General features: G+C 44.3%; 1 protein-coding gene across 1 annotated transcript in view; it reads left to right on the top strand.

Moving 5' to 3' along the window:
• The window catches only part of MYO9A (myosin IXA), a 130,913-nt gene that overhangs the window by 51,438 nt on the left and 63,801 nt on the right, over positions 1-15,674 (top strand). The window contains 2 exon segments of the mRNA XM_015418905.1: positions 936-1,131; positions 7,079-7,186. Coding sequence (XP_015274391.1) covers positions 936-1,131; positions 7,079-7,186 — 304 coding nt within the window.

Here is a 15,674-nt window from a genome sequence, read left to right on the forward strand (position 1 = left end):
AGGGAAAGCATGTAGTTGCTCGGAGTATAGAATACAGGGACGATCCATATGAACACACAGTCAGTCTTAAGATGGGTGGTGGTTTGGGGATTCTTGTGTGGAAATGTTGTGAGCACAAGCAGGGCTTCTGTCGTGGTCTTGTCATCCCATGTTCCAGTTCCTTTTGTTCCTTTCAGCTATGTTCTGGCAACCATTAATGGGAGGAAAACACTGGATTAATTTGGGGGAAATCTAATCTTCCAGCTGTCTAAAACAAAAATAGTTGAAACCAATATTATACCAACACTTGGGGATCCAGTAGATTCTTACATGTCCAAGTAGACTAGAACACGTAAGCAAGTCTAAAAATATTAAGGAACTGGGATCATTACACTGATGCAGAAGTTGGGTATTTTTTGCATTAGAAATAGAACATAAGGTTTCTAAGGAAACCTGTGGCTGCTAAGAAGCAGTCCTGGCATTGGTGCTAGAGTACACATGGAACACATGAAGCTGCCTTATAATGAATCAGAACTTCTGGTCCATCAAGATCAGAGGGATTGTCAGTTCAGACTGGCAGTGGGTCTCCGGGGTCCCAGGCAGAGGTCTTTCACCGCATTTACTACCTGCTTCTTTTAACTGGAGATGCCGGAGATTGAACCTGGGACTTTCTGCATGCCAAGCAGATGCTCTACCACTGAGCCACAGCTCCTGCCCCTGCACTTCAAACCCCATCCTGATACAAAAGCAATTCTTTATCATCACAGTCTGGTAACTTTACACCCTCTCACAGTTTGCATCTCATCCTTTGTTCAAAGAGCTCCAAGCAGCCCAAGGTAACCCTTTGACCTTTAAAGCTGAGAATGTGACCCAAGTCTCCAGGCCTCAATAAAAGTAGGGTTATGAGGAACCATAAGCCTATGCTGAAAACTGCTCCTCTCTTTCCCATTCTTTAGGATTTCCGGGAGAAAAATACAGATCATATGCGGCCAGACATTGTCGCTCTTCTAAGGAGCAGCAAGAGCGCCTTTATCTGTGGAATGATAGGGATCGATCCTGTGGCCGTGTTCCGGTGGGCAGTCCTCCGTGCTTTCTTCAGAGCTGTGGTTGCATTCAGGGAGGCTGGAAGGAAGTACATTGAAAAGAAAACTGGTATGTGTCTCATGCTGTAACTCTCCTTATATCTAATTTCATGCTTCCTCTTGAATCTCTCAGATGCATGAGCACACTGTGCTTTTCAAAGCCTCTAATTTCAGTTGTCCTGTTTGTAAGAAACGCTCAAAGATATATACAAAGCAAATGAAGCCATTTTTAAAATGCTTTCGAAAGCCTGTGGCACATTAAAGATGGATGTTGTGATACGATTACTTGAACGGCGGGGCGGGGGGGATCCTGTTTGGCAAGATGAGTTCTTCTGGAAGTTTATGGGGTTTGCATTGATATTTTCTTTTCTTGAAAGGCATTAAATATGCATGATAGGCATGCTTCAGGTTTTTAACTGCATTATTTTATTTTAGTAAAGTTCTTGACTATGCAGAGCATTTCAAACCCTAGCTAGTATTGATATATGGGCAACAATTCACTTAAGGGGAAGTCAGCTAGAACTTATGGCTTGCCTTCATGTTGAATATGGGTTTGTAAATTAAATGAGCGCCTTAGTGCATCTTTGCGTGCTGAAGGGCTTGCTGAGCTTGGCTTTCGAAACATTTCTGTAGATGAAAACAAATGAACCAAACTGCAGTGTCCTACAGTTCCATTTGAGAGTGGAGCCTCTGAATCCAGTGGAGTAAATGGCTTGGAAAAGAGACCTAGAATCACTCCTGGGCCTCTACGGCTCAAAGATATGGACAAGGAAAGCCCTGTACTGCTTGCAACCACCACTCCCCTCCCCTCTAAGCCTTTCCAAAACACTGTGCTGTATCTGCTTTGGTCATTGTGTAGGGTTGCCAGTTATGGGTTGGGAAATTCCTGGAGATTTGGGGAGTGGAACCTGCAGAGGGACCTCAGTGGAGTATAATGCCATAGAGTTCAGCCTCCAGAGCAGCCATTTTCTCCAGAAGAACTGATCTCTGTTGCCTGGAGATCAGTTGTTATTCCAGGAGATCTCCAGGCCCCACCTGTAAGTTTGCAACCCTATCATTGTGTGAGGCTGCAAAGCCTCCTTTTACAAGACAATTGTGTTCAGCTCTGCCAGATGGAAGAGAGAGAGGGTTTGAATGCCCACTCAGGTAGAGAAGCCTCTCACTGGTTTTAATTGTCCTACTGTTTTTAATGGTTTGAATGCTGTGCCAAAGCAGTATGTCAGTATCAGATCTCTAAAAGGATCCACCAGCCCTCATTCAGGTGGCTCAGTAGCGCATGGGATCACTGTTGTACGTGCCGCTGGAATGCTTTGTTTGTGTGAGCTGGCCGTCCCAGAGGGACCGCTGTGCAGACCCCGATGTGGTTAGGAAGCAGGGCCTTATTGAGGCCCCAGACCTTGTTGAAGTGTACTGTTAAAGTAGTCTTAAACAGTTCTTTAGCATTTTATCAATGTAAACTTGCCTTTGTGCAAGCATTTTATTGAGTGTTGGAATGGATGGGCCATTGGCCTGATCCAACATTGACTTCTCTTATGTTCTTATGTTCTTACCCCCTGGCTGGAGAGACCAAGTGTGTGTAGAGGTTCCACCAGCTAGTAAAGTAGACTGTAGTTCAGAATTTCCAAAATAAATCCCTTTATTGTACTGTCATAAATCCGTTCAGGCAGAACAGGCAGTAGATCCACATTGTGCGTGTGGTTTATTTTAACTGTTGCGGTGTTTGTTTCATTTATTCAGAAAAATGTATATCTCATATTTTGCCCTTTTTTCAAAAAATAAAGAGCAATAAGGTAGACAGTCTTCACTGGGGGGAGGCCCACCACCCCCTTCAGAGATCTAGACAGCTTGTCCAAAAGAAATGTGCAATAAATATTCTTTGGAGAGGTTCACACAGGATACTGTTACATAGAACAGTTCCAGTTATAAACATTTATACAAAAGAGATTCTTTAAAAAGCTCTCTGGCGTTCCATCTCAAGTTATTCAGGGTATGCTGGATGATAGTTTTGCAAGTACACTAGCCAACAGATACTGCATGGGGTAGCAAATGCTGAACTGGAGAGCAAAGCTGAACTGATGTCGCATGATCTGGTCAGTTTCATTATTTGTGTGCTGAGTCCTTGCCTTGCACAGGAAACCACAATTGTCAAAAATGAACATCTTGTGGCACAGGTACTTAACTCATCTGCTGACTACAGTATGGCAGACCAAGAATTGGGGCTGCTACACAGATATTGCTTCTGAGTTGGGAAAAGCGTGCACACACAAATATATAGGAAAACAGTACAGGTGACCATTTTGCTGTGAGTGCATTTGGTGAGAAGCCACAGTAGACTGGAGACTTTCCTGGTAGCACCCAGGATGTGTTCATTCTTCAGGTGTGATGCTTTGCATGCTGTGATAAGCAGTCTTTACCTAAGACCCACTTTTGTCTATAATGCGTATAACACAAGAAATCGACCTTTTACGTTCAGTCCTGGCAGGGACATATTACCTTGTTCTGTGAAAAGATGTAGCCATAAAGATACTTATTTTCTGTAGCCAACTGCCATTTCTACCACACACATGCACAGAAATAGCATGTAGGTTCTCCTGCTGGATTGCAGCCTTGTCTGCATTAGAACATGGAAGTGCGAGTCTTTCTAGGGCCATGAAATGCTAGTGTCTGAATACACAAGACACTTCGGTGTGATCTTTATTCCTAAGAAATGGAGAAAAATAGTATCGAGTCTTCTCTCTCTCTCTCTCTCTCTCTCTCTCTCTCTCTCTCTCTCTCTCTCTCTCACACACACACACACACACACACACACACACACACACACACAAATAAAGCCAATGAGGGTTTTTTTTAGTTTTTAGCGAAGTTGCAGCAGAGGGTGTGTTATCCCTCCCCCTCTTTTGCATTGCACCCTCAGTCTCAGCTGCATTTCCCATTCACCATGACTTGCAGTGGACACTCACTCTTTCCTTCCCCACCTCCACAGCTTCTCTGCTGAAAGTTATGCTCTCCCAGCTTTACTTTCCCTTAGAAATAGCAGTTGGATCAGTCTTAAAATACCTGTCGTAATGCATGTGCATTATTAAACATGTCCATGGGCGTCGACATAATGTATTGCATTTGGCTGATGGAAACCGCTTCCTGCCTATTGCTTAGAGAAAATGTTTTGAGCGTCCAACTGGAATCCTGTTGGTGGCAATCGCTAGGAGGAAACCATGGCACTCTCAGCCTCTGTCTTAATTCTTGCTGTAATGTGGAGCTTGTCTGAGGGTTTGATGGGTGGAAAACTGTGGAGGCTTTTTAATGTACTCGTGGTTTGCACCTGATGTAGCTTGAATTTCTGGTACATTGAATATTGCAGATGGATGCTTAGCAACACTGGCCCCATCAACACACTAGTTCTCATTTAATTCTCTAGACAAAGGTTGTGTATCTGGTAGTTATATCTGTAAGTTAACCAAAGGTTACTTCATGGCCTCATCACTAAGTGCTGCGGACCTTCCCTTTTATAATTCCTTCTTTCAGGAAAAAACTTTCTGAGTTATACTTTTGTACGAGTGGGAAGTATCTCATGCCTTTGCCTAGTTGGGTTTGTTAAATCTCCCTATTTTTTGTTCTTTTTGTGTGTTGATGGTCTTTGAACAGTGGTGAAACTATCTGTTTGCTCTTTGTAAATGGCTTTGGCTTGGAGTTAGTATTAATGTGCAGTATTGTCTCCTGATGCTTTTTCTTGTACTTATGTTCTTGTAATGTCATTTATATCTGAAAGCTTTGTTAAAGTCAATGAGATGCAACTGTCTTTTTGTGTGTGTGGTGCTGTTTTTCTTATGACTCAGTGAGCGATTAAAATAGCTTTTCTGTTATATTGGCAGGTTATATTCAGAGAGAATGTAGATTTTTCCCTTTTGCAGATTTTAGTGCTAGGGGTGGGGGTGCGGATCAGCCATCTGTACCGAAAACTAATCAGGCTTTCTTATATAAGAATTGGCCAGACCTGTAAGTTTGCAACCCTATCATTGTGTGAGGCTGTGTGAGGCTGCAAAGCAGTCTTCAGATCTATAAACCTTAGAAATCTTGGTCTAAAAATGCCGGCACAATGTAATGCAAGGGTAGTGGGGATAGAAAGTGCCATCAAGGTGCAACAGATTTATGGCAATCCTGTAGGATTTTCAAGGCACAAGACTTCAGAGGTGGTTTGCCATTGCCTACCTCTAAGCAGCGACCCAGGGCTTCCTTTGTGGTCTCCCCTTCAGAGAGTAACTAGGACCGACCCTGCTTAGCTTCCGAGAGCTGATGTGATTGGGCTTACCTAGGCCATCCAGGTCAGAGCAGTGCACCTATGCTGGGCTGTTATTTTCTCTCTGTGTGTGTGTGTGACATCACAATTGTGTACTTCTTGGCAGAGGGTATACTCTGCTCTAAACATTTGAGTCAAAACTACATTACAAAACTAAGCAACACCCCTTTTCTGCTTGCTATGCCAAGACCCTGTCTTGGGTATAGAATACGTTTTTGTGCCTTGTGTGTTGCATTTAGCTCTCCAGTGCTGTTGCTAGAATAATCCTTGTTCCTTGTGCCATTACCGTTCATGCCGGCTAGTGTCAATGGAGGATGGAATTTGTAATATTAGCCGTCCTGAAAACTAGACATTAAAACATGATTCTCGGAGAGAGACTGCCCTGTCAAGCGCACGAGTTAAATATACCGCAAATAGCCCCAAAGGAGCTTTTATTATTGTTGCTGAACATGAAGCTCTAGGCTGCCGTTGTTCCAGGATCTGATCAGTCATATCTAGCTTATATTTTCCAATCCATCATTAAGCTCAAATCTTGGTTTATAGAAGGACACAAAGGTCACATGCCCTGTCAGGTATTTTTCCCCACCCTGCTCTCTAGGCAAGAATTAATCCTGCCAAATCTGTGTTGCATTGATTGCCTTGCAGGAAGCTTGACTGTCATGGGGAAAAACCTGCCAATATGCTTGTTACTTGCACGATACATTATGCTGCCAGGAACTGCATGCCCCAAACTAATAACAAGTTGAAAGCATTTGAAAGTAAATTTCAATAAGAATAAACTCTGCAGATTAAATAAACCTGATTTGCATAATTAATTGCTGTTGTAAAAGTTCAGATTGCTAGGGCAGGACTCTAGGTCCACTGATTCACCTTGAATAAGAGCATGTGAGAAATTTTAGTTGACTCTCCTGATGGGGCCCTTGCAAATCACAGAAGCTTGGAGCTACCAGGAAATTAATCATTAGAATCACTGAAGACATGGCTGATAGGTATTGGATTTAAATCCTGTAGTCATTCATCCATCTGGAAGATGGGTGAATGACAACCACCTTATTCTGGTTAGCTGTTCGACATTTGTGATGCTCTGGACACATTATTACCAAATCTTGCATCATGGTGCATCCCTGCTCAACTCCCCTTCAGAGGATAGCAATCAAAATCAAATTTTATTAAGGGCATTGTCTGTTACTGCATTTGAAACATATGACATTATCAATGAACTGTGTTTAGCTAATCATAAATCAGTATTCATGCAAAGTGAAGTAGTCAGTCCCATTACGAAATATCAAAGGGCGTTGCAAGGTATATCACGATGCTTTGTAAAATCCATAATTGAAAGAATAACCCTAGCACAACAACGCACATTGATTTTGCAGTGCTGATTGAACGGCACCCAGCTTAATAAAAAGAAAACTGGTCCAGGTAAAAAAGTTTAGGCTGCAGCTTTCTCTCTTCCATACTTGAAGAGCAGCTCTCCAAGATGTAGAGGCTGGTCTTGCAGTGCTTGAATATAAAAGGTTTAACCCATCCCCTGTCTTGTGTGCACTCGTTAGAAAATCTAGAAACAGCAAAGTCATTGTCTGCAGCTAGAAAGCAATGTGACTTCTGAAGAATTCTGTGTCGATAGGGCAGTTGTCCGCACTGTTCTTGATTCTTCCTTGGTTTCTGCTTATGTAATCTTTCTCTTCTCTCCATGTTTTTTGTTTTTGTTTTGCTTCCCAAGGGCATGATGATGCGGTTTTGAAAAGTGTGGATAGTTTTAGCTTTCTCCATCACCCAGTTCACCAGAGGAGCTTAGAGATCCTGCAGAGATGCAAAGAGGAGAAGTACAGTAAGGCGCCATATCCCACCATCTCTCTGACATGACACTCACACAGCAGGAAATGGAAACCAGGAGCATTCTGGGTAGCCAGGATGGGGCAGCCATGCACAGAACCTTCTCATGCAGACGCTGAAGCCATCTTGAATGATAGCAACTTACAACACGGGAGAGATTTAGTCCCTTCCTCCTGGGAATTTCTAGGCATGATGGGCCTCAAGGTTTGAAACAGATGCCCTGGATTATATCTTGCCATAATCATGAAGACATCTTCAGTATTTTATCACATTTGGTATTGATCTCGGTGTCACGGGAGTTTGAGGTTAAAAGCTTTTGAATACCGGCAGCTGTTAGGCACATGGAGGGATATTGTAATGCGCATTCATCTTCCAGAACCTATTTATGATCTTTTGGAATCTGAAGCAAGTTTGCTCCCCCTTTTTGTTCTATATAATTGCATCTACATGTGGATTTTTTTAGTACAATGAATTGTCTTGGAGAAGTTTCCCTCACCTTTTCCAAGACCAATCAGAGCTACTGTGGCCTCAAAGAATGTTCTTCATAGATGAGAATAGCAGAGATGCACTTGGTCTCCATTTCCTTCTCCTCACTTCTGTTTGTTACATAATGAACTAGTCCTGCATGACAACCAGGCCCCGTTTGCCTTTGTTACTAATTACAGCTGGATTCCTCTTGTGGGAGGAGAAGGGGTCCAGCAGCATGAAACATAACACCCTCTGCCCTCAAATGTAGCACATGGTGTTTCAATGCCCATAACTACATTGAGTACCGACTGAAGGATGCTAGCTTGCTCATTAAACGGCTTTTGCATATGCAGTAACCATTCCACCTTAACGATCAGGTACATCAGCATTGCAGACTCTTCAAACAGGAGTTATCAAAAGCTTTAATTCCAAAGTTTGCCTGACTCCTTGCAGATAAATGTTTCAGCTTTTCAATACATTCCAGTAGTTTGTGCCACAAATACCTCTTGTCATACATACTTTGAGTATCTGTGGGAATGGTATCCCCTGCAAAGGTTGATGCTCTTCTTTGAATGGGATGTGGATGGTAAGTGACCACTTAACAAATGAGCGTTTTGGTTTTGAAGTCTGACCACAGTGAGCTGAGGGGAGAGTTGCATGGTTCGAACAGAAATAGAGTTCCTTTACAAGACTGCACTGTATTTAGCAATGTTCAATACAGATTTAAGCAGAGAACCGTGTCGTAACCAGTTCTGAAGTCGATTCTGGACAGAGCTGTGTAAGAACTGCCTTACTGGATTGTGTCAAGGGTCCATCTGCTCTTCACATTCTGTGTCCAGCAGCAACTAGCCTGGGTGCTTCCAGGAAGTGCACAAGCAGGGCATGAAGGTGAGGAGGGCCTTCCCTTGTTTGCCCCCTACATGCAGTACCGAGACATGAGGCTAAGGTTCTCCTATGGCACCGTGGCATCCACTGGTCCTTCCTGTGGTGGCTGCCATGCTTTTCAGAAAGTGGGGCCCTTGTAAGGCAGGGCTTGTTACTGGCTGCCCTCTTTCAAGTTAAAGGATCTTCCTCTGGAGGATCAGGAGAACCTGGTAAGCACCTGGGCTTTCCTTCGTCAGTGTGTGGTTTCTTTCTTAGAATTCCTAAGGATTGCAGTGACTGTCTCCTGTTTCTCCTTGTATCTGGTCAGTTATTCCTATAGAGATTATATAATTGGGGGATGTGTAAGGGCAGTATTTCGAACTCAAACCATAGATGTATATGAAGATATTAGCTGTTCTATTTTCAGTCACTTACCTTATATAGATTTTTGTCTGTTTTATGGTTGCAAAGGTTTGACATTTTAAATTAATCCCCAAATCTCTCTTTCTGGCTAGTTACATCTCTGGTACATTGTATATAGAGAGTCTGGCACTTCCCCCAGTCTTCATTACTTCATCTTTTGTGCAGTCCCACATGGGGACTGAGCATGAGCAGGCCTGCCATCGGAGAGGTTCTTACAGCTAAAAGCCTCCAAGGGGCACTGTGTGTTGGAGCCAGAAACTTGTTCCTGCCCAGGGACCACTTGCTCCCTTGCAGCAGCGCCCCCACCCTTATTTCTTCTTTTGCCGCCGAAGGAGGAGGTCATCTTTTTGGAGTCTCCATTCTTCCACATTGGTGAGGAATCGCTTCTCCAATTTGCTGGGGTTGTTCTGGCTTCTTATTTTGTACCATGGCTCAGAAAGTCTTTTTCAAAAAATGAATCTGTTGTGGGCCGAAGATGGCCCAAACTGACAAACATGACCTTATGTCTGTTTTGTTTGTGTGAAGGGCACAATGTCCCCACATGTAAGGCCTGCCAACACTTCACCCCCAAAGCTCAGGGGGATAGAGCGTCAAAACCTAGACTGGCATTGCGGGAGAAAGCCCTCAAAGCATCGGAGCTGTCATCCAAGTTGGCCCCAGAAAAATTGTCCATTGCCACATCCTCAGAATCGCGCTCCTCTCTGACTCATTGTGCCTCTTCCAAGCCACCAGCTAAGAGGGTGAAGACCAAGTCTGAGGATAAGACAAATGCAAATCTGCATCTCAACAACGTGCTCCTGTCCACACTCCTGAGTCTACTCCAACAGCTCTTCAGGAGAAGCCTAGGACTCTGTCCCTGGATCCAAGATCCGCTCCAGGTTCAGTATTGGATGGGGAAGTAAAAGCAGGCTTACTGGCAGGACTCAAATGAGCAAATGGCCTCAGCCTCAGCTGCCTATGCGATGGCTGTCGCACCCATACATGATGTCTCCAGGTTATCTGGAAGAGTGGGGTGACAGTTTTGCTCATCCCAGGGATGCAAATTTATATCCCTACACTCATTGGGCTTCCTTGTATCTGCCTTCAGCAATAGTTTTGTGTAGGTCTTACTCTCCTGTACTTGCTGTGAGGGGGGAGAATGCTGCTCTTGAATCTGATGGATCCAACACTACATTGGATCCAAGTCCGGACGAGGGAGGGGGCGAGCCCTCTCCAGCCTCTCCTGCTCAAGTTCTCTGTATGTATGAGGAACAGATGATCCGTATGGCTCAGTCCCTTGAAACAGAAGTCTGAAGGAAGAAGGCTGGATGTCCTGGGACAGAAATTATATTCATCTTCTACATGGGGTTTCAAGATTTCCAGCTCAGAGACGATCATGGCTGGCTACGCTACCAGCTTTTCTTGTGGGAGAGGCTCTTGCCATTCCTGGAGCTTCTGCCCGAGGACAAGCGGCCCCTTGCTAAGATCCTACATACTGAGGCCATCAGGCTCTCCAAGCAACAGATTAATGCAGGTCAGCATTCCACGAATTCTGTGGTGTGCATCATGGTGAGTTCTTTCTAACCCAGACACCATGCTCGGTTAAAATCAACTACATTGCCTGTAGAGACTAAGCACAAGATCGAGGACTTACCTTTCGAGGGTTCGACATTTTTCTCTATCAGGACTGAGGAGACACTGTCCCTGATTAAAAAAAAATAAGCAGATGGCAGTCATTGGGGATATCACAACTGGGCCCATCCCAATTCAAGCAGAGGCCGTTTTTATGGCAGGCCTTTCACCCTTACCGGAGGGACTACTGCTATGCTAATCCTTCGGGGGCCCAGTATCATACTGCTAAGCCCCAAGGTTATCGCAGGTGTAAGGGTTTCCGCCAACCTAGATCGACCCACCAACCACCCCTTCCTAGAGAGGCAGCCCCATCCCCAAAATCTTCTTTCTGACTAGGAGTGGTCTCCGCTCCTGTTAAGTTTGGAGACAGGCTAGCTCAGTTTTATGCTGCCTGGGAGGTGATTACTTCCGACGAGTGGGTTTTAGATTAGAATTTAAGTTGGTTCCTCTATGTTCCTTGCCCCTGGGGGTATGTAGCCAGACAGCACCAGACTTGTCCCAGGCTTTAATCGCTGTAATTGACAAGGGTGCAATTGAAGAGGTGTCTGAGCCCCAGGCACCTGGGTTTTTTTCTCCTGGATGTTCCTGGTCAATAAGAAAGATGGGGGGAGGGGGGTAGGCCCATTGTGGAACTCAGAAGTTTTAATCTTTTTCTTCATCTACCTAAGTTTCACCAGGTTACCATTCCTTCAGTTTTACAATTAGTATAGTTCAACTGTTGGTTTATCTTTATTGACTTGAAAGATGCTTACTGTCACGTTCCCATCCATCCTCAACACCAGAAATTCCTACACTTTTCTTGTGGAATTCACGTGTGTTCCTGTGCACTGTTTTGCCTTTTGGTTTGGCCACAACACCCATGATATTTTCAGAGTGTTTAGTCCTACCTTCGTGATTGCCTATCTTCGTTTCCAAGGTTGGCATATATTCCCTTACCTGGACGATTGGCTGCTGGTGGCGGACTCCAGAGACCAATTATTGAGGCATTCATTGTTCCCTAGTTTTGGAGACCTGCCAAAGATTGGGACTCCTTGTTCATTTGGAGAAGTCCCATTTAGTCCCACCCCAGAGGGTACAATTTATAGGGACCACGTTGGATTCTGTAGTGGAAAAGTGTTTCTTACCCACCGGCAGAGTGCAAGCCATTTCTGTTTTAGTTAGACCATTTAGATTGAACTGGTTCCAGTCAGTTTGGAAAATCCTTTGCCTTTTGGGCTATATGGCTTCTATCACGGCAGTTTTGCCCCTTGCCAGGTTACATGTGCAGCTCCTACAGCTCTGGTTTCCGTCCTGTTATACAGCAGGTTTACATGCCCAATGACATTAGATTTTCTATTCCCAGACTTGTTTTCCATTCCTTGTCATGGTGGCTCTCTCATGACAATTCATCCCAGGACATTTCCTTTGGAGTTCCTGAGCATGCTGTTGTCCTTAGTACAGATTGTTGCACTCCCTAGATGTTAGAAGGGTTTGTATTATTTTACCATAAAAGAAACCTGGAGTTCCAGAGGGCTAGAGCACTGTTTGTATGTTTTGCTAGTCCTAATAGAGGGAAGAGGGCTTCATCTCAACCTTTGTCCCAGTGGATTGTCTCAACCATTAGGGAATGCTATGGCTTGGCCGGGTTGCTGTGCCTGCTAAACATTCATACCCATTCTACTAGAGCTATAGCTTCTTTGGCAGCTTACTTTAATGGAGTACCATTGATGGAGATCTGCCGAGCTGCTGCTTGGTCATCAACAGACATGTTCATACGCCCCTACGCTTTGGGTCTGCAGGCAAGGCGAGAAGCTTGAGTGGGGAAAGCAGTACTTCATTCACTGTTCAAGTGAGGAGAGCATGCCCCACCACCTGGTGAGTAGTTTGCTAGAATCCCCATGTGGGACTGCACAGAAGATTGATGATGAAAACAAAAGTTGCACTTACCTGTAACTATTGTTCATCAAGTATCTTCTATGCAGGCACACATACCCTTGTTCCTGCCCCACTGTATGCTCTGGCTTTGGCGGTGCTAGAGGTGCTGAGGGTGGGGGCGCTGCTGTGTGGGAGCACGTGGTCCCTGGGCAGAAACAAGTTTCTGGCTCTGGCGCACAGCGCCCCCTGGAGTCTTTTAACTGTAAGAACCTCTCCGATGGCTGGCCTGCTCATGCGCAGTCCCCATGTGTGCTTGCACAGAAGACACTCAATGAACAATAGTTACAGGTAAGTGCAACTTTGTTTTCAAGCCATAGTTGCAGACTGACCATCTCTCATCTGCTATTTGATCATTAACCCTGTTTGGAACCCTTCATAGAATGAATACAAATATACTGCCACAGTATGCAAGTGACCTCTTGGTAAGCTGGTCATCTGTTATCCTGTTGGTAGTTAGCTTTTTACATGCTAACATTCAGCAAGTGGCAGCTTCTTTCATCTTCACCCTGTTTGGGATGTTGCCATCCTTTATGTTCTCCGCAGAGATAGCTGTCTCAATGTTCATCACTGGCACTGGGTCATTTATGAATAAGTTACGTATGGGTCCCTGTAGATATCCCTGGGGGGCTCACATTGCTTAGTTTCCTTCATTGTTACAATTATTGGCGCATTTTTAAGTCAAGTATTGATTCATAATTGGACCTGTCCTCTTAATCCTATGGCTACTGAATTTCCTTAAGAGCCTTGAGAGCCTTTGTCAAAAGCTGTGTGTGAACCGCATGTTCATGATTAATCTAATCCTCAAGTACCAATTCGATGTTCTAAAGGTTTTTTAATTAGTTTTGATGTTTATACCCCACTTTTCTCCCCAATGGGGACCCAAAGCATCTTACAACATTGTTCTGCCTTCCTCCAACAACCCTGTGAAGTAGGTAAGGCGGAGAAAGAGTGACTGGCCTATGGTTACCCAGCCAGCTTCCATGAAAGAGAGATGAGTCTGACCTGGGTCTTATCCAAGACCAACACTCTAACCAGATGACAATATAAATTTATTAATAGCAGGAATACAGACTTCTGAAGCTCATTTTTAGGTTAGAATTTACTAAATCTCCTCACATTAAAATATGACACTTTGGTAATTGTTCTGCCTGAATTTGCAATCTATAGAACTGCAGTTGTAGCAGGTAACAAGTCTAAGACCATTTTCTTTTCGTTCCTCCATACCGAGAGAGTGTTTGCAGCATAACATCTGTGTGATCTAATCCTGAGCCATTGTACTCAGCATTGCTCTTGCTATGAGCTGACTAGTTGCCCCTTGAATGAATGAATACAGAACTGTGTTTTACTTTTCAATCATTCTCTGTCCTAGAGTTAAGTTGTAAAAGGGCTCGGATCAGTTTGCTCTGCAGATCTGATGTCTGCGGTGCCTACACTTTTGCCATGTTTGTACCAGACAACTGGACGGAAGGGTTGTGTTGCATGTTCCCCTATTCTCTTGAATGACTCCGTGCCCCTCGTTCTTCAGTGTGGCTCCCAGAACGTTGCCACTTCTCCCTCTTCTTTCAGATCCCTTCTCAAAAGCCACCTGTTCTGTGGCGCAACCCTTTAACCCTCATCCCAAACTAAGCCTCACCTGTACCTTTTCCCACGTACATGTTCAGTTTGTTGATTGTAAGCTCCTCAGGGTAGGGACTTGTTTTATAATGTCCACTGATGATAGTATCTAAACAAATGAAAAAGCCTTTTAACCTACCTCCACTGACTTTCTCCCTACCTAAGCAAGAAAGCTGTGAAATTTATAGTACAGTTATAGCCTGTACACGGATTAGTTTTATACCACTTTAAACAGTCATGGCCTGGCTTCCTCATAACGACTCTTGCGGATTTTCAGAGGGTACTAAGGATTCTCAGAATAATTTCAGCTTTTGGATTGCTAACTAGTTTTAAGGTAGCAGCACTTCATTCTGCCTTAACGGAAGCAAAACCTTTTGAAAGTTACATACTAGACTTAGGGAGCAATCCTAAGCAGGTCTACTCAGAATCCTGTCCATGTCTATTCAATGGGGCTTACTCCCGGGAAAGATTTCCTAGGATTGCGCTATTAGTGGACTTCGAGTTACATACTAGACTTAATGGAGGTAGAAATTCTTTAACTGGCTCATGAAATCCAGGGATGTAAAATGAGCCAGTGAATAGAATAAATAAGGAGGACGGGTTGTGTCCAGGATGAATTGGCCATTTCCACTGATTTCCCCCTTCCAGTTGCAGACCCCCCTCAGGTCATTCTTCAGGCTCCCTTATTCCCCAAGCGGCAGCAATTCCTGGAGACTAGTGAACTGCCATGGGAGACAGGAGGCAGGAAATTTAGTGTGAGTCCAACCCCATAGCATCTATTTGAATAAACAGAATCTTACTGCTCTTCTTTCATTGGTGGAACTAAGCTTTACAGAGCTGGGCTTTAAGACAAACAAAATGGTAGAGTTAGTTCCAGGTGGTCAGCCGTCTTGGTCCGAAGCAGTGGAACAAATTTAGAGTCCGGTGGCACCTTTAAAACCAACAAAGGTTTATTCAAGGTATGAGCTTTCGTGTGCAAAGCACACTTTTTCAAATACATTGGAACAGAAGGTAGAGTTCAAACTTACAGAAAGATGCTGAACAGGAAATTAACATGTAACATGAAGAAGATGTTTTAAGTTATGCAAAGTCATATGGTAGAATGTACTTCTTACAGCCCAGCTTGTAGAACAGGCAAGGAAGGCCTTCCAAACATACCTGTTCGTATTGAGCTGTTAGTAGCATCCAGATAGAGGGCCAGCTCCCAGTTGTAGCACCCCCACAAGATGCCCTTCATTGCCCCATACATGCACAACCTTCTGCAGAACGTAGTGAAGGTTTTACACTCCTTTAATCCTTGTTGGTGCCAGGAGTGTGAAGACTGCATTCGGCTCCTTCTGGCACTTCTCCCAGCATGCAGTGGGAGATTGCATCAGAGGCACCCTGCAACTTCTGCGTGTGATCTCCTATCCCTGGTTGGGATACATGGATGAGCCCAACGTCTTTAGTCAGCAGTGAGTTCCCTGCTAAGTCCTGGGTCTCAGCAAGAAGCACTAGGCAGACCCTTGACACCATCCCTATCTAGAGAATTTTGGCAAGGATTTGCAGCACCTCACTCTGCCGCTGTGATCTGCATCGGTGGAAGTTTG

This window comes from Gekko japonicus, unplaced genomic scaffold, assembly GCF_001447785.1.
Source record: "Gekko japonicus isolate JY-2015 unplaced genomic scaffold, Gekko_japonicus_V1.1 scaffold150, whole genome shotgun sequence".
In the NCBI taxonomy this organism is placed as follows: Eukaryota; Metazoa; Chordata; class Lepidosauria; order Squamata; family Gekkonidae; genus Gekko; species Gekko japonicus.